This window comes from Crocuta crocuta, unplaced genomic scaffold (genome assembly GCF_008692635.1).
Source record: "Crocuta crocuta isolate KB4526 unplaced genomic scaffold, BGI_CrCroc_1.0 scaffold4, whole genome shotgun sequence".
Taxonomy (NCBI): Eukaryota; Metazoa; Chordata; class Mammalia; order Carnivora; family Hyaenidae; genus Crocuta; species Crocuta crocuta.
The window spans coordinates 3,556,731-3,574,596 of record NW_027529996.1 but is presented as its reverse complement, the minus strand read 5'-3'; the positions used below and the strand labels follow the sequence as shown (position 1 = coordinate 3,574,596).

Sequence of the window (17,866 nt, the reverse complement as noted above, 5' to 3'; positions counted from 1 at the left end):
TTTGAGCAAGTCATTTAATCTTTCTGAGTTTATATCTCCACATGGCAAAATGGGGGTAATACTACTTTTTGAGGATTAATAGAAACAATGCATGAAAAGTTCCTGGCACAGTAAAAATGGTCAATAAATGTTGATTTTCTAATTCCCAGGTTCTTTCCACCTCCACAGTGTCTTCTTCTCTCATAGGCAACTGGAAAAACAGCGACCAGATAGATCTGGCTTTGAGTCAGACTCAGTCAGTTAGTTACAAGGTCTTTGATCTTAGTCAAATCATTTAACCTTTTTGAGCTTCAACTTACTTATCTACAAAGTGAAATGAACCATAATTACTTTGTGAGATTATTGTAAAGTTTAGAAACGTATTATGTTATGCACACAACCATTCCTGTTAACTGGGGGGAGACCTTAGGTTTCAGTAAATCATGGCGATGGGGAAAAGAAGGAAGGAAAACAAGGAATTACCATTGAGATCCTTGAATTCTCAACCAAGCGCCTAGGAATTATCTTATAGGTGGTGGTAGTCCTTGAAAGTTTTAATTTTTCAGACAGAGTATCACAAGATTAAATGAAGAATATCTTGACTTTGACAAGCATAGTACAAGAATGGCAAGAATGTGCACAGGGCAGAGAGAACACCTTCGAGGTAGAAAAGCCAGCTTCCTGGAGATAATACCCAGCTCTCTTCCCGTATGTGCTCCATAGTACTTTTCTTGTCAAATGGAATATTTCCTCTTTAATCTGACAATTTTGAATATATGAGAGAGATACACGTAGAAATGGAGAGTAAGAAAGGGACCCAGAAAAAGAGACAGGGTCAAGAAGAGAGGTAGAAAGATACACAGATACAGAGAGAGAAGAGAGAGGAAAGTGTGTTCAAGCTTCCTGGCTTTTTGCGTGAAGACATCTGGCACACAGCTGTGCTGGCTGGATGCGGGTGGCTTAAAGGAGCTGGCATCCAGGTATACATCTGGAATCAACAGGCTTGAATTTTCTGCTGACATGTGGGCTATTTTAAATAAAGCTGTGGAGAATTGATGTGAGGGTAGTGAGAACACCACCTCCCCCCCGTGTTAACCCTCCTCCACCACAATGTGCCCAAACACCTGAGAACAGCTCCTTTCCTGCTGTCTCCTGATCACCTGCCCACCACGCTTTCTCTCTTCCTGGTCCAAAGGAGATTTCTGGTCAGCAGCGGGACTGACCAGAGGCTTCCCACCGCCTCTCTCTGTCCTTTCTGTCATGTCCTTCTGTTTTCAATCCGCTTGCTATTTTTTGCCTAAAGGAGGACGAGTTTGCTTTTGGCTCAGCTTATTCTGAAAGCAGAATGGCTTTAAGTTCAGTTTATGTTTGACCTGTCGTCTTCCCCCCCTGGCCCTCTCCTCCCTTCCCCTTCTCTTCTTTTCCATTCCCTTCCCTTTCCAACCAGTGCTATGGAGCAGCGCTGTGATAGACTCTCATCTCCTGGGGGAGTGCCACCTGTGTGAGCCTAAGTCAGGAGCGCTGTACATCAGTAGATTTGTGACCATCCCCCAAAGGACAATGTCCTGTATTGTCTCCTAAGAGCATTTCTCAGCCCACCTTCCAGGTCTGAAAGACCCCATTGCCCTGCTGCGATGGACGGAAATGGTGGCACTCAAGATAACCACGTAGGGCCCTTTTTCCTGGGTGTAGCACTGTTTGCTCTAGTGCGATATCTCTTTCTTGTTTTAAAGAACTTGTAATGAAATATTTCATACAGCGAGTTCATACAAAAATAATATGAACCTTCACAGGTACCCAGCATCTGTCTTAAGGAAATAGACTATTACAGAGCACTCAAAGATTTCTGTGTCTTACACCTTATTTCCACGTCCCTTTCCACCTTCCCCCAGGTATTTTTGTCATTGTCTTACTTTTCTTGGGAGTCTAAACCATATATATATACATATATATTTAAATATATATTTAGTTCTATGCAGAGAGAGAACTATATATATTTATTTATCCCTAAATAATATATTAAATCTTACCTGTTGAATTTTATATAAAGGGCATCAAACTGAATATGTTCTTTTGCAACTTGCAAATTTTGCATGAATAATGTGAGATTAAGCCATGTCGATATAGCAAATGCCCATTCATTTCTCCTGGCAGGTAGTATTCTATTCCATAGATATACTGTAATTCACTTATCCATTCTCTACTGACAGATATGTAGGATGGTACTTGCTGTTATAAATAGCAAATTTGAAATGCTTTTTACTATTATAAGTTCTGATGCAATGAATGTGTTTTGCACACATTCTGGTACACATGTGGGAGAGTTTCTATGGATTTTGTAAGTTGGGGTGAGATTGCTGGGTCAAAAGGTAGAACATTTTCCACTTATTTCCAAGTATTTTTGCAAAGTGGTTACACACATCTAACATCAGTGTATAAGAGTCCCCATTGATCTCATCCTTGGTAATGTTTTTTTATTGTCCAGCTTTTACATTTTTGCAAATTTTGTCAGTATAAAATGGTAGCTCTCTCTGGTATTAATTAGCATTTCCTTAACACTTATGAGATGAAACACTTTCTATTTTTTAGTCATTGATGGTTCCTTTTCCATGTTGAATTCTTTGTTTCCAGTACATCCTGATGCATTTGGTAGAGCACTGTCCGTGGCTGAATTAGGACAGAAAGGGGAGGGAAGGCATATGTTGACAGCGGTGTGCTCCTTTCTCTATGTAGGCCCCGAGGAAGCAGGAAGTGGCCGCTATGGACCCCGCTATACAACTGACATGGGAGTCAGTGAGGATGATGATGGGTTTGAAGACGACTTAGATTTGGACATTTCCTTTGAGGAGGTAATGAGAATCTCTGCTCTTAAAACCTGTGTGTTTTGGTTTTCCTGCGGCACAAGGCAATTTAGCTGTTGGACCATGAACATTTTACTTAAAACTTATTTAAGTGGGCCCATTTTCTCTTAATGTGTATTTATTTTCCCTGATTCTTAGGCTCCAGGTGCTCATAAGTTAGTAGAACTAGGTACCAAGCATGCTAATGTTCTGTAGCCAGCCCCTGCCTGCCCACTGGCAAAAACATATTTAGATTTCCCACCATGTGAAAATGTATAAAGTCAGATATTCGAAGGACATGAAAAATTTTTTGACAAAGTGAGGCATCCTTGTGATATTATAATAATAAAAATCATGTAATATCAGCTTTACAACTGATTTTCTGTATAGTACAGAGCAAGGTACTTAAAATCCTTGAGCCTAAAGTTCTTATTCATAAACTGGGGTCAGTACTATTTGTCCCATCTACACTCTAGAGTTTTGAGAAATAACAGAATTGACCACATTTTCAAGTATTAGAACCACTATAAATAAGGCTGTGTAAACACTGTGCTCTGTGTTAATCCTGAATCCTTTCTCTTCTCTGGCTTTAGGTTAAACCACTGCCTGCTATCAAAGGAGGAAATAAGAAATTTTGGGGGGAATCCAAGATGGCACCCAGGTCAAACTCAAAGACCGCTTCTAGGCTTGTCCCCCCTACCCTACCGTCTCTCCCACCAACTACAATGGCCCCCCAGCCCACCCCATTGGAGAGGAAAGGGAAGAATGGCGTGGCTATCATGCCGAGGTTCTTTGACATGTCTTGTGATGAAACACTCTGCTCAGCTGACAGCTTTTGTGTCAATGACTACACCTGGGGGGGCTCACGGTGCCACTGCAGCCTGGGCAGGGGCGGTGAGAGCTGCTCAGAAGGTAGGTCCTTGGTGGGGAGAATAACGTGGTGGGGAGGTTGGCCCCATTGGGAGCCAGAGGGCAGTTTTGTGGTCCGCACATGGTTTCTTCTAGCCCCTCTTCTAACAGAAGCCCATTTTTCCATGCACTAGTGATTAAATTAGCTGCACAGGAAAAAGGTAAGGCAACTTCTGTTGCTTCTAGTTGAATAGCAGCCCTATATCTATGTGTGCCACACACATAGTACTTTTGAAGCAATTAATCATCCTAATGGCACCTTGGAGAGGTGGACTTTATTTGATCACATCTCTACTGAAAACGTGCAGCTGAAACATGTTGAGTGAAGGTTAAGAAAGGTAATAATTGAGCCAACTGACATTTACACAAATGTACAGGTGGAAAACAGGTGTCAGTGATCTTAAAACCATTGATTTCTTTTTAGGGTAGCAAGTTAACAGTCTCCAGTTTCTCCCTAAGAATTTCAGAAGCTCTAAGTTCCCAGGAATGAGAATCATAAGTGTAAAAAGTAGAGATAATAATAAGCTAGGTTTAACAGATTATTAGGGGTTTTGACTTAATGACATCCAGGCCATGGCATATATTGATTTTTGCATTTGAAGAAGTGAGGAAATAACATTCTTTCATGTTGTCTTTTTTCTCTTTTTTAGATATTGTTATACAGTATCCTCAGTTCTTTGGCCACTCCTATGTAACCTTTGAACCTCTGAAGAACTCCCATCAGGCATTTCAAATTACTCTTGAATTCAGGGTGAGAAGGATTAGTTGTTTGATGAATGTCTATCAGTGGACAGCTTAACACAGCATTGTACCACATCAAACGGGGTGGGGGGGGGGTGTGCAGGAAGCAGAGAGGCAAATAGCAAAGGTAAATATAATACAGGGCCTGTCCTTAAACCTGTTCACAGGATAGTGAGAACAATGGGCACGTTCACATGTTCAAGGCTGCCAGTGAGTGGAGGGTGGGTCCTGCACACTACTAGACTATGGAAATGACTGGCCAGCCAGTGAGCATGTGTAGGCCCCAGCCTTGTTGCTCATAATTATGACTCCCCACAGGCCAGGATTTCAGAGGTATATTGCGTTCCCCGTTCCCAAATCCCTCTTAGAGGGAGCCCAAATGTCTGCCCTCAGTGCTATGGCTGTAGCTGAACAAAGAGGAGAGCTGCTATACAAAACCCTCACACATAGTGAAGGCCCAGTGGATGCTCTCTCTGCAAATCAGAATTCAATCAGTGACTTCAGCTTTAAGTCATTCTGTTAGGCATCTCAGCACAACAAGGTTTGGAGCTCTGGAAACAAGCCTTCTTTGAAGTCATGATCACAAGTGTTGAATGTGTTGAGCATTGAGATCATCCAAAGGTGATCTGTCTCAGGATAGGGCAGCCAACACGGGTGAAAACCAAACTAGTCTATCAGTGGGGCTGATTTTATTGTCCTGTTCTCCTGACAGAAGGAAAGCAGCAAATTTGCTTGCCTCTCCAGAGGGAGGGAAGTAAAAAGAGTGAAAACAAAAGCAAAAACAAATAGAATAGAATGAAAATAGAATTTGATGGACAAGCAAACAGCCTCTCTGTGACTGTGGTCTCTGCACACATGGTTGTCCTGAGGCTCTGCTGCTGGTGGACCCACAAAGTCAAGTGAAGAGTAGGTCAAGATCATTGCCTTTTTTTTTTTTCCACTGGAAAGGAACTGAGAATTGGTACCTGGGGGTTAATTGGAGTCCATGTGCTTGCCCCTTTGTAAATAGGACCACAGAGAAAATGCTCAGGTTTCATATTCATGAGTGTTTCCAGATGGTGCTCATTGTTTATGTGGCTTCTGTTTGTACAATAGGCGGAGGCAGAAGATGGCTTACTGCTCTACTGTGGAGAGAATGAGCATGGGAGGGGTGACTTCATGTCTCTGGCCATCATCCGACGCTCACTCCAATTCAGGTAACTCTTACCAAAAGCCCACAGATTTTTTAAGTACCATCCTACATTATGGTTTTCCATTTTTATAGAGTAAAAAATCTATGGAATGGATTCCTGCAGATAAAGGAATGGTATATATAAGATGAGCATGGGCCAAGTTACTAAATATGGCTTATCAGGATTGCAGAGTCACGCTGGAACTTGAGTTTCGGAACCCTGTAACCATCCGTTCATTCAACAGGAAATATTTCTTGAGCATCTACGGTATACCAGGCACCGTTGTAGATCCTGTGAGTGCAGCAGTAAGCCTAATGTGATCTAGTCTCTTTGCTCCTAGAGCTCTAGGGGATGTGATAGGAAGGAGGCTGAGATCTCCCTGTCCCCTGTGGTAAGTCGGACTGACATCCATGGAGAGCAGAGAGATGCCTACAACGTCCCGAGGGCTCCCAGAGGCTCAGAGCCCATCCCTGTCTTCTCCCCGGGCTGTGGCAGACTGTCTGGGGTTCCTCCTCTTCCCTGGTCATTTCTCTCCCAATATATTTTGGAAGCCATCTTTGGTTTGTGTGTGGTTTTCTGGGGGTGGTGTTTTGTTAAAGTGTATTTTAACCACCCTCATGGGTACACAGGCACCTATTTGAGAATGACCAATGAGGATCAGCCTAGTCCTTCTCCATAGTGCACTGGTTAAAATGCTGAGGCACCGTTCCTCTGCTCCCTGACCCTCAGCAAGTGACTGAACCTCTCTGAGCCTGCATTTCTTCCCAGGGCTCTTGTGAGGGTTAAGGGAATTAATACATACAAGTACTTAGAGCGGTGCCTGGCCTGTAGCAAGCACTCAGTAAGCTTAACCGTTATTGTCTTTTGAGTATTTCAGTACAAAAATTACTTTGGGTAAGCTGAAGAAGACTGACACATCCCACTTGGGGTAGACAGTGGTCCCTTATCCTTTGCTAAATGCTTTGATTCATGGGAGTTTGATGTTATGACGAGGACGTGGGGCAGTGGTTCTCACTCTTGGAGAATCCGATAGACTTCCGGTGGCACTGGCCGTGGTTTGTTTGTGGCTGCTCTCCAACTGGGCAGCTGCCGTGGAGTGAGTCTGATTACCCCCCCTCCCCCAGATAAGCCTACTCCACAATGCCTCTCAACCCCAGTCCACTCCACTGAGCATCTTCGAGACAAAGGGAAGCCATGAGAAGTGACTGCAATTACTGCATGTCCTGAAAGGACAATGCTGGTCATGTGTCCTTCCCCACAGGCCATCTCAGGACCCATGGGGATGTGGCATGGTGGCTGCCTGGAAGTTGACTGGAAAGGGTCAAAATCACAGATGTAAGGCATAGTGACTAGTAGGTACTCTGGGCCATAGGGAAGTAAAGAGGAAAACAAAAACAAGAATAAAGCAATTGTCTGAGAATGTTCCCCCTCTGCCCACGCCTCCCCCCAGAGCTGGGGCCTCCTATGGAAGCTGCACCTGCGTTTGGGCACGGCTGAACACAGATGGTGGTACTGGCCGGCTTGCCAAAATGAGTGTGAAGACTTGTTTTTTGACATTTTAATAATATCACTGAGCCTATCATTTGGGAGTTGGGGGAAGTCCCCAGAGAAATACCTGGAAGCAAAATGACTCAAGTTTTAATTCTCTGCACTTTGGATCCACTTGAAGCATCTGGCAGTCACTGAAAAGGAGGGGGCGGATCTTAGTCGCCCATCACCTTCGAAGCTGCAGAGAAAATCAGGTTAAAGAAGGCCCCACATCTGAAAGGTCTGTGGGCAGATTAAAGGTAAACAGATTGACCCGGCCCAGAAAGCAGGTGTCTCGCTCTTTCCTGTAGAGATTTGAACAGTTCTTGATACTCATAAATGTGACTGAACAGGCTGACTCTCAGAGAAGTCCTGGAAGTGGTATCCAAGGGGTCCGAAAGCATAATGAGCTGGTTGATCAAAGAGCCTTTTTTTTCCCCCTCCCACAGGTTTAATTGTGGAACTGGGGTTGCCATCATTGTAAGTGAAACCAAAATCAAACTGGGGGGCTGGCACACGGTTACACTCTACAGAGATGGGCTCAATGGGCTGCTGCAGCTGAACAATGGCACCCCCGTGACTGGCCAGTCCCAGGTGAGTGTGAGCCTCCCGCCCACTCACCCACACACCTAGCACCCACCATGAGCCATGAGCATCCCAAGAGGGCCCCCCCTGCCAAGCTCAGGCCAACTTAGCAGGATGCAAGTTCCAGGTGAGCTGGTTTTCGTGGCAAACCCATGCCCCTGAGCTCGGGGATTTTCCTGTGTCCTACCACTCAAGGTGGGCTTCCGGGGTACACATCCATCCCACGTCTACGTAGGAGAAGAATTGAATTTACAAGCACCATTACTGTGGGGGCACAGACACATGCTGTTGGCTTTGTGCCCAGGGTCATGTTCTTCTTCCACAAGGACATCAAAGCCTGTATTAGAAGAATGGAAAGGAGATGGCCTGTATTAGAAGAATAGAAGCCATTATTAGTGCCCAACGCAAAGCTTGCTTACGGCAAGAGTGTTGCAATTCTATGGCTTTAGCAAATAGTTCTGAAAGTTTTGCTTGGTTCAATATGCAGGAATGATCCTTTCATTTTGGATGGGGGGCCATGGTTATAGTAAGTGGTAAAACAATTTAACTCTTGGGCTACTCAGTAAATCACCTATGTAGTCACATATTTGTCATGCCCTGGGCAATTTCAGAACCATGTTTAGAATAAACAGTTTGGATTAGCAACCTGCCAAGGAACTGAGCCTGTAATTATAATCAGGCAGGTGTCTGTGTTTTCTCAGGAAAAATGTGGCAAGAAAACCTTGGTGTGTATGTGTATAGCTTCCTCCCTGCCTGGACTTCTCACTAATTTTTACTGGCAAGATATATCATATAAAGGGCCATGCTTTGCTGATTCCCATTAATTTGAACCCCAATGGTTCCAAGGGAACAATAATCCAAATATAGAGAATATGAATCCAGTGAGATCACTTATGCATATTGCATGTACTTCTAAGGAAAAAAGACAGAATAAATGAACTACAGAATCACATAAATCCCAGAACAATAGCCTTAATATGATTAAAATTAAGTTTGATTGGAATAAAGAAGCTTTGAAGTTGGATCCAAACTAGTAATACTGGATATAAGGTGGAGAAGCTGTAATAAAAGCAACACATGTAAAAATGTCTTATGTTTTGAAGCAAGGAAGTTCAATAAAAGTTAATAAATAGAGCCATGTGGTAACAAGAAGCTAAAGAAATTATAAGTTGTATTAATAGAGGCTTAGCATCTAGAAAAAGGGAGGTGATCATCATATTATATTCTAGTAGCTCTGTATAGAGTTTGCAATGCTCTAATGGTAACTCTGATCCTCTAAGATCATACTCTAAGAGGTCTGTTAGAGAGGTCCACAGACATATTGGAACATGTTGAAATGGCAGTTATTGAAACAGGAAACTGACCTGAAATCCCTAAAACAATTTATTGAAGGAGCATTATTTAGTTTGGAGAAAAGAAGATGAAGGTGTGCCTGGTGCCTTTTCATCACAGAATCAGAGAGGGAGTTTGGGGAAAGGAGGACTTACTCTGTGACCCTCCAAGACTGCTGTTGAATGGGAGAGCCTAAGGGAGTAATTTTAACTACACTTACTCATACAAAAGTATACTGAAGTGCAACAGACTATCTCAGGAGATGGTTCCCTGTCCTGTCCTTGGGGGTGTTCAAAAAATAAGTTACCAATGGTAGGGATAATACAAGGGTTTCAGAAGTCAAGGTGAGCTTGGCTTTTATGAGTTTCCATATTTTTTCCAATCTTAAAGAATGTAAGAATTAATTGCAAGAAACATATAATTTTATGGTTACTCAGGGTGACGTTTGCCTCTCTATCCCCGGGACTTGCTAGCCAGCTATATAAGCAGGACAGCAGCTGTGGAATATTTAGTAACCTGTCTTGAGAGATAGTGACTCTATCTTATATCAAGGTTTCCAAAGCTCTTCAGGGTCTGTCTGGCTTCAGCCTGGTCCTAGGGGAGCTCTGTAGTATAAGTTATACCTCAAGTGATCCCAGCCCAAAACTAGGCAACTGGACTTTTGTGCTTTGGCACCCATCAAACACTGCTAAGTGCTTTGTCGGGGGAAATGCAAACTCCAGGGCACTTCGAATTCTCTGTGGAGTAGGCAAAGCGGGCTCCAGAAACCCAAAGCAGCTCTTATCATAAGAAGGTAAAGGCCAGCCGTTAGCAGATGACTGCCTGGGACATTGTAAGGGAGGCTCAGAGGAACCACCTGCACTTGATGTTCCAGAAAAGGAAAAGAGGACTGAGTTGTCAGGCTCCTGCTACGGTCCTGAATCAGGGAACAGAATGAAGATGGGTTTCAGGAGTAAATGCTGAAATAAGCCAACAGGTTTATTCAAGTCATCTCACAAAAGCCGTATGCCCAGAGGCTGGCTAACAATCCTTACAATTCACTGTAAACGCTTTAAAGCTGCCTAGCTCATATTCAATACATTTTTTTCCAACTTGTATGTCCCTTCTTTTTTTTTTTTTAAATAGTTTATTGTCAAGTTGGTTTCCATATAACACCCAGTGCTCATTCCCACAAGTGCCCTCCTCCATGCCCATCACCTCCCTTCCCCTCCCCACACCCCATCTACCCTCAGTTTGTTCTTGGCATTCAAGAGTTCTCTCATGGTCAATACGTTTTTTATAAATGATTCTTATCTATTCCTTAGAAAAGATAATGGTTAGATGTTTTATTTGTTGACAACATTTCATTTGCCACATTTCAGGGGCTTACATTCTGGACTTCATAAATTCTGGAAACATGCTTTTTCCCAGTCTCCTTTAATCCAAATGAATGAGATATTTCTGTAATTAAAAAAAAAAAAAAGACCAAGGGTGCCTTAATTTTTCCCCCCCAAATGTTCAGGTCTGTTTTGTAACCTCAAGGCCTGCAATCCAGATTGTGGTTTTCTCTAAGATTAGAAATGTCCCTGCNCATGCTTTTTCCCAGTCTCCTTTAATCCAAATGAATGAGATATTTCTGTAATTAAAAAAAAAAAAAGACCAAGGGTGCCTTAATTTTTCCCCCCCAAATGTTCAGGTCTGTTTTGTAACCTCAAGGCCTGCAATCCAGATTGTGGTTTTCTCTAAGATTAGAAATGTCCCTGCCTCACCGTAGTAACACACACACACACACACACACACACACACACACAAAGTTGTATCCATGAGCAAATTTCAAAATATTTTGCAACCTCATCTGTGTGGAAATCCTCCCCCCACTCCCAGACACACAATGTTTCTTGCAGGATATAGTATAAAGGTGGCTGGGAGAGGGAAAGGTCAGCGTTAACCCACATATGTACAAAATTAGCATTATCACCTTTTGAGACGCAAAATAGCCCTGTGATCCATCCAAGGTACACAGTAAGTTGGTGTCAGGACTGGAAAGACAAAGTTTTTGTTGGATGCCCGGCCCGGTACCCTGCCTGTTGGGTTGCTCTTGGCTCTGACCTACCTTCCTTTCCCTTCTAGACATTCCAAAATCATCTCTTCTCGAAACACAGCCCTCTGAGTAGCTCACTGAGTTTCCTACGGTAACCAGGGGTTTAATTTTCCAGTAAGACAGTGTCATAAACATAAACACAGATGGAAGAAAACAGTGGAGCTGTAAACTACATCTTAACCATGTCCCTCATTAAAATCTGTTGTGTTTTGGCTTTTGATTTTGTTTAATGAGTTACGGTTTTCTTCTTTCTTACAGGGCCAGTACAGTAAAATTACCTTCCGGACGCCCCTCTATCTGGGTGGGGCTCCCAGTGCTTACTGGTTGGTCCGAGCAACAGGAACAAACAGAGGCTTTCAAGGCTGTGTGCAATCGCTCACTGTTAATGGGAAGAGAATCGACATGAGGCCCTGGCCACTGGGGAAGGCACTCAGCGGGGCTGACGTGGGTAAGTGGTTGCCCAGTGGCCCAGGGTGCTCTTGTGGGATTGCCTTTCTGATGTGGGCCAGGGAGGTGAGCAGCTTCATGGTTTGCAACCCTAGGCAGCTGGCTAGGGTTGGCTAGTGGCCAATGTAGAACTTTAGGAGGGAGGTGGGTCCAAGGGACGAGCTTGGTGCTTTACAGACATGATGACCTGGGTCTGAATAGCAAGATATGGTAAACAATATGGTGCACCAAACCCTTGGTTCTGTTCATGAAGCATGAACTGTTCTGTTCTGTTGCCCTTGGCTCTGTTCATGAAGCATGGCAGGATCTCATCTGACAAAGCAACAAGCAGTTCAGCCCTTTCATCCTCCCTCATTCACCCAATCCAGTGGAAAAGCCAACACAATAATGTAAGAAGAGGTTTCATATTCTCTCTGCATCCAAGAGAAATGGTCAAATTCTGATTTTTGACCACTGTGTCCAACTTTCTCATATGCCCTTTCATTAACTCCTCACACTAGCTCTAGGAACTAGAAATTGTTATTATACCCATTTTATACATGAAGAAACTAGGGCTTGTAAAAGTCAAATCACTTCCCCAAAATAGCAGCAGGCAGAGCCAGGACTGATTTTTATTTTTCAGCAGTTTAAGGTTCACAAAAAAGTTGAAGGGAAGGTGCACAGACTTCCCATATATCCCCTGCCCCCACACGTGCGTAGCCTCTTCTATTACCAACACACCACCAAAGAGGTACCTTTGTTACAACTGATGAACTTGAACCACCACTTCAGTATCACCCAAAGGCAAATGTATAGCATATATCCATCATTATGGTGTCGTACAGAGTATTTTCACTGTTCTAAAAATCCTCTGCACTCTGCTTCTTTATTCCTCTCCTCTCTCCCCACCCTCAACCTCTGGCAACCACTGGTCTTTTTATATTCTGTATGATTTTTCTTTTTCCAGAGTGTCATATAGTTGGAATCATATAGTATGTAGCTTTCTCAGATTGGCTTCTTTCAGTTAGTAACATGCATTCAAGTTTTATTCATGGCTTTTCACAGCTTGGTGGCTCATTTCTTTTTAATGCCAGATGATATTCCATTGTCTGTATGCACTGCAGGCACGTTTATCATGCCTACTGAAGGGCATCGTGGTTACCTCCAAGTTTTTGACAGTTGTGAATAAAGCTGCTATGAAAAGTGTGCAGGTTTTTTGGATGGACATCAATTTTTAACTTCTTTGGGTACCAATAAGGAGTGTGATCGTTGGATCAGACAGTAAGAGAAAGTTTTGTTTTGTGAGAAACTGCCAAACTGTCTTCCAGAGTAGCTATACCATTTTGCACTCCCACCTGGAATGTTGGGAGAGTTCCTGGTGCTTCACATTTTTGTTAGCGTTTGGTGTTGTCAGAGTTCAGATGCGAATAGATACGTAGTGACATCTCCTTGTAAGTTGCATTTCCTTGATGACATATCGTGGAGCCTCTCTTCATATACTTATCTGCCATCTGTATGCTGTCTTCGGTGAGGTGTCTGTTAAGGCCTTTGGCCCATCTCTTAATCAAGTTGTTTATTTTCTTGTGGATGAGCTTTCAGAGTTTTTTATATATTTTGGGCAACAGTCCTTTGTCAGATGTGTCTCTTGCAAATATTTTCTCCTAGGTGTGGCATGTCTTCTCTATCTTTAATGAAATCCAGCTTATTAGTTATTTCTTTCAAGAGTCTTGCCTTTGGTATTGTCTCTAAGAAACCATTGCCTTACCCAAGGTCATCTAGATTTTTGTCCACATTATCTTGTAGAAGTTTCATAGTTTTGCATTTTACATTTAGGGCTGTGATCAACTTGAGTCAATTTTTGTGAAAGGTGTAAGGTCTGTGTCTAGATTCAGTTTTTTGCCTGTGGTTGTCCAGTTGTTTTAGAACCGCTTTTCTGAAAAGACTAGGATTGTCTTTAAAGCAATAAGGATGTTTATTCCATCACTGAAAGCAGATACATAATTCTAAGGTTGGTTAATCCAGTGACCATTTTTAGCCTGGTAGGGCTGCCATAACACAATACCACAGAATGGATGGTTTTAGTAACATTATTTTCTCACAGTTGGAAATCCAAGCTGAAGGCACTGGAAGGTTTGGCTTCTCCTGAGGTCTCTCTCCTTGGCTTGCAGATGGCCATTCTTTCACTGTGTCCTCAGAGGGCCTGTGTCTGTGTCTATATTCCTGGTGTCTCTCTCGCTTTTCTTACAAGGACACTGGTCAGATTGGATCAGATCCCACCTTTAAGACTTCACTTAACCTTAATTAGCTTCTCAAAGGCCCTATTTCCAAATGCAGTCACATTGGGAATTAGGGCTTCAACCTATGAATTTTTTTAGTAACTTCCTCCTAAGATTCCTTTGTCTAGATGAGTCACTGCTTTGCATATAACAAACATGTTTTAAAAATTTGTTATTGATATTATTATTAATATTCTGGCTCCACCCAATAAGCAGGGTATCTATCGGGGTTTTTTTCCTCTCTTCCTTGAACGAATGGGGAAACAGCCCTGAAGTCCATATCTGCAGTCTCGAGGTTGCATGGTAACCCCTGACAGGGAGTTAAGACTTGCAAAATTGAGCAAGGACTGATTTTTGTCAGTGTTTTAAATTCTCACATTGTGCAAAACCAGCCTCTCTGCTGAGCCGATGGTACCAGGTGGGCCCACCTTGCTGGCTCTGGGCCCCTAAGAAGCTGCTACTGGATTATTTGATGTCTTTGAGCCTTATGAGGAACTTTAGTGGCAGGTATCAATCACATTGCCTTTTTTCATTTTTTCCCCATTTTCCCCCTGGGGTGCTAGAACAGAGCTGGTTATTCTTCCTCAACCTCCATACTTGCATTACTTTGACTTAGTCCTCCAGAAATTCAAATTCTTTCAAATTAAATGCAGTGCCTCCATGGGGAAGACTAGGCTCATACAAACAGCAGTCAATTTCTGGTGGAGATACAGGCTTCCAGAAGAAGGTAATGACAGGAGCAGAGTCATGGTTCCTTCGTCTGGTATCTCTAACTTGGCTATCTTCAACCACAGTGTTTTCTCTATCCCCCACCCCACCTCCACTAAACTTGCCTCCACTCCTCAAAGGGGCCTTTCATTACTCAAGCCTTCCCCCTTCATCTCCTTTAGTTTAACCCAGCGATCAGACTCTCTCTAAACCCACATTCTAGAGTCAGCCATCTCAGCAGAATTTTGCATTCCCTAGCCCAGACTTTCTTTTATTATTTCCACTCAGATTCTTAAACCTAAACCACCAGAACTCATTTTTTCCAATCCTGTCTTGAATCTCCACACCCTGCTGTGTCAATGTGACAAGTTGGGAAGCCAACTTCCCAAGTTATTTGAGACTCAAGAGGTATGAGGTGGCCATGAGTCTCACCATGGCTTCTCACTGCTTCACTCATGCTTTCCCTCAAGATACTTTGTTAAGAATCTGCTTAATGCTAGTCATGATGCCAGGTCCTGGGGATAAAGTAATGAACAAGAAAGACAGGACCCTACCTCAGACCTCATGAAGCTGCCACAGGAAAGACCAAGCTAATCAAACAACCACATAAGTCAATGGAAAATTACACGTTGTAAAGAAAGCATGTTCACAAAGGAGAAGTGATGGTATAATAATAGTGTATAATAAGGGAATTTTATGGGCTGGAGGTTCAGGAAACTGTTCTGAGGATATAACACAAAGTTGATATCTGAAGCATTTTTTTAAGCAGATAAGAGAGGGAAGAACATTCCAGGCAGAGGAAATGGCTTGTCCCAGTGGGAGTATGAGGGGGAGGTGGGTACCATGATCTAGTCTGTGTTTTGAAAAGATCCTTCTGGCTATGGAAAGCTTATTGGAAGTGGTATTCAGGAGGTACATGTAAACTGGCTGGGAGGTGATGCTAACAATGCAGATCAGAGATAATTGAGGTTTGCTCTAGGCTGGTAGTGGTGGTGGAGATGTGGACTGAGTTGGTAGATCTTCAGTTGGGGAAATAGACTGGCTTCAGTTACGGATTGGGAGACAAGGGGCAGGTGGTTACTCACTGTCCCTGTGTCCTTAATGTATTCTACCCCATGATGTTCCGCTTTCTTTTCTCTCCTCGGAGCCCTAATTTCTCTCCTGCCCTCCCCTCATTGTCTTGTATAGAGCTGGCATCCCAGTAGGTTCAATGTCAATAGAAGTTATCTTATATACTGGTGATGAGGTCCTGCCAGTGCTCTGTGCACATGACCTTGCAACCAACTTCCTTCCTCCCACTCTCAGAGTTGAAAGTGTTCCTCCTTTCTAAAACTAACCTATTTATCTCCACTCTGCACCCATCCTTCCCGACATCCCTGGACTTTGCTGCCAGGATCATCATTTCAGTAGTAACCCAAAGGTTCTTAACCTTTTGTGTGCTGTGAACATCTCTGGCAGTCTGGTGAAGCCTGTGGACTCTTCGTAAAATGATGTTTTTATTTTTTTTTTAAAGATTTTATTTTTAAGTAATTTCCCCATCCAATGTGGGGCTCGAATTTACAATCCCTGAGATCAAGAGTCACATGTTCCACTGACTGAGCCAGCCATATGTTTTTCAATAAATGATGCTTTAAAATATAGAGGATAATACCCATGTTAAGAAACAATTACATTGAAACAAAGCTACATGATGTATTTTTTTAATGTTTATTTATTTTGAGAGAGTGAGAAAGAGTGTGAGCACGAATGGGGGAGGGGCAGAGAAAGAGGGAGAGAGAGAATCCGCAGCAAACTCTGCACTATCAGCTTGGAGCCTGACTCGGGGCCCGATCTCACAAACTATGAGATCATGACCTGAGCCAAAACCAAGAGTTGGACACCTAACCAACTGAGCCACCCAGGCGCACCAAGCTATACAATATTTTTAAGTTTCGATATTGTAGTAGTATCTGTGTTTCTTTATAAAGCATTAGCAAACAGCATTATTTAATGGAGAGTCCAATAGCTTCCATGATTTCGGGAATAGAAATTAGCACAAATGATATTTCAAGATATCTACGACTCCCTGCAGTGAGGCTGCTGCCTTCCAGTGCAGAGCAGCACTGCCCCCGTAATGCTGTGCACAGTCATCTCTTTGCAAAACCCACAGCTTTTCTTCCCAGACTTCTCAGCAGTATGAACCCTGACTCCTCTCTGTGCTCCTGCTCCTCCCTGAGCCTCCCTGAACTGCCCTGAGTCCTCTGAGCCCTTTGTCCTGTTCTCCCTTTGTCTTCTCCGCCGGCCCCTCTCCTGTCTCCGGTTCCCTGGGCGTTTCGCCTGGCCTCTCTCAGGAAGCCCCTCTGCTCTCGGTGTCAGGGTCACCCCCGTGTTGCCACTGCGCCTCCGGTGTGCCCCGCCTGTGCGCGGGGCCCTTCCTGCCCACGGAGCTCAGCAGTGGATGTTTCCACGTCCCCTGAGCCACGCCAGCTCCTCTGGGCCTCGGAAACCAGCTCCTGCTCACAGCCATGCTCCCCATTGTCCAACTGTCTCTGTTCTCCCAGACTGCAGGCTGGGAACCCGGAGGCTTCGCCAGAGTCGGCCTCCACCTTCAACCTCTGGAAGGAACTGGCTGTTTCTTCTTTCCCTATGCCTTCACTCCCTGTCCATTTCCTGTGCTCCCAGCCTGTCCAGCCCCATGTTCCGTCCCTGTGGGATGCCGTTCCTCCTTCCCACGCCACCGCCCCCAGGCCATCTTGCATCCCGTCGCCGGCAGGATCCTGCCGCAGTGCGGCTTCCATCAGCGCTCCTGCCCCACTCCCACCTCTGAAAGAATAGTCACAATGCAAACGTATAAAGTAATATATTTTCCATGTGTATCTAAAATAATCCCAAAACCTCGTTTCTCCCGGTGGGAGCAGCCCTTCTCGAGGAAGCAATCCAAGCCCGCCGAGACCCGTGGGCCGCAGGAGCTGTGAGAGTCTGATTCTCGCGGATCCATGTCCATCTCCTCGTAGAGGCTGGATGCTGGCCACATTCTCAGGCGGTGGCTGCAGAGACCACTGGCCACTTCTGCCTGAACTTCCAGGGGCCCTGGCTGGAATTCGCTGAGGCCAGCCCACCCTGGCGGCAGCGATGAACCATCTGGAAGGGCTTTAATTAAAATCTGTCCTCAGCTCCTGAAGTCAGCCTCTTCGGCTGGCTGCAGACTATACCCAGCCCTGGTCACACTCCCAGAGAGGCTTCATGGAAGAAAAGACTGGATCAGCTCTACAAACACAGAGGATGGTTGAGAAAAAAATTGGGGCGGGGGGG

The 17,866-nt window shown here is 44.1% G+C and overlaps 1 protein-coding gene across 3 annotated transcripts in view; it reads left to right on the top strand.

The window, feature by feature from the left end:
• The window catches only part of EGFLAM (EGF like, fibronectin type III and laminin G domains), a 182,901-nt gene that overhangs the window by 125,520 nt on the left and 39,515 nt on the right, over positions 1–17,866 (top strand). For all 3 annotated transcript variants that reach the window (XM_077763471.1, XM_077763472.1, XM_077763470.1), the window contains 6 exons: positions 2,713–2,828; positions 3,413–3,731; positions 4,379–4,479; positions 5,565–5,665; positions 7,618–7,762; positions 11,424–11,613. In XM_077763471.1, the coding sequence (XP_077619597.1) occupies positions 2,713–2,828; positions 3,413–3,731; positions 4,379–4,479; positions 5,565–5,665; positions 7,618–7,762; positions 11,424–11,613 (972 nt within the window). The remainder of the gene's footprint in view (positions 1–2,712; positions 2,829–3,412; positions 3,732–4,378; positions 4,480–5,564; positions 5,666–7,617; positions 7,763–11,423; positions 11,614–17,866) is intronic.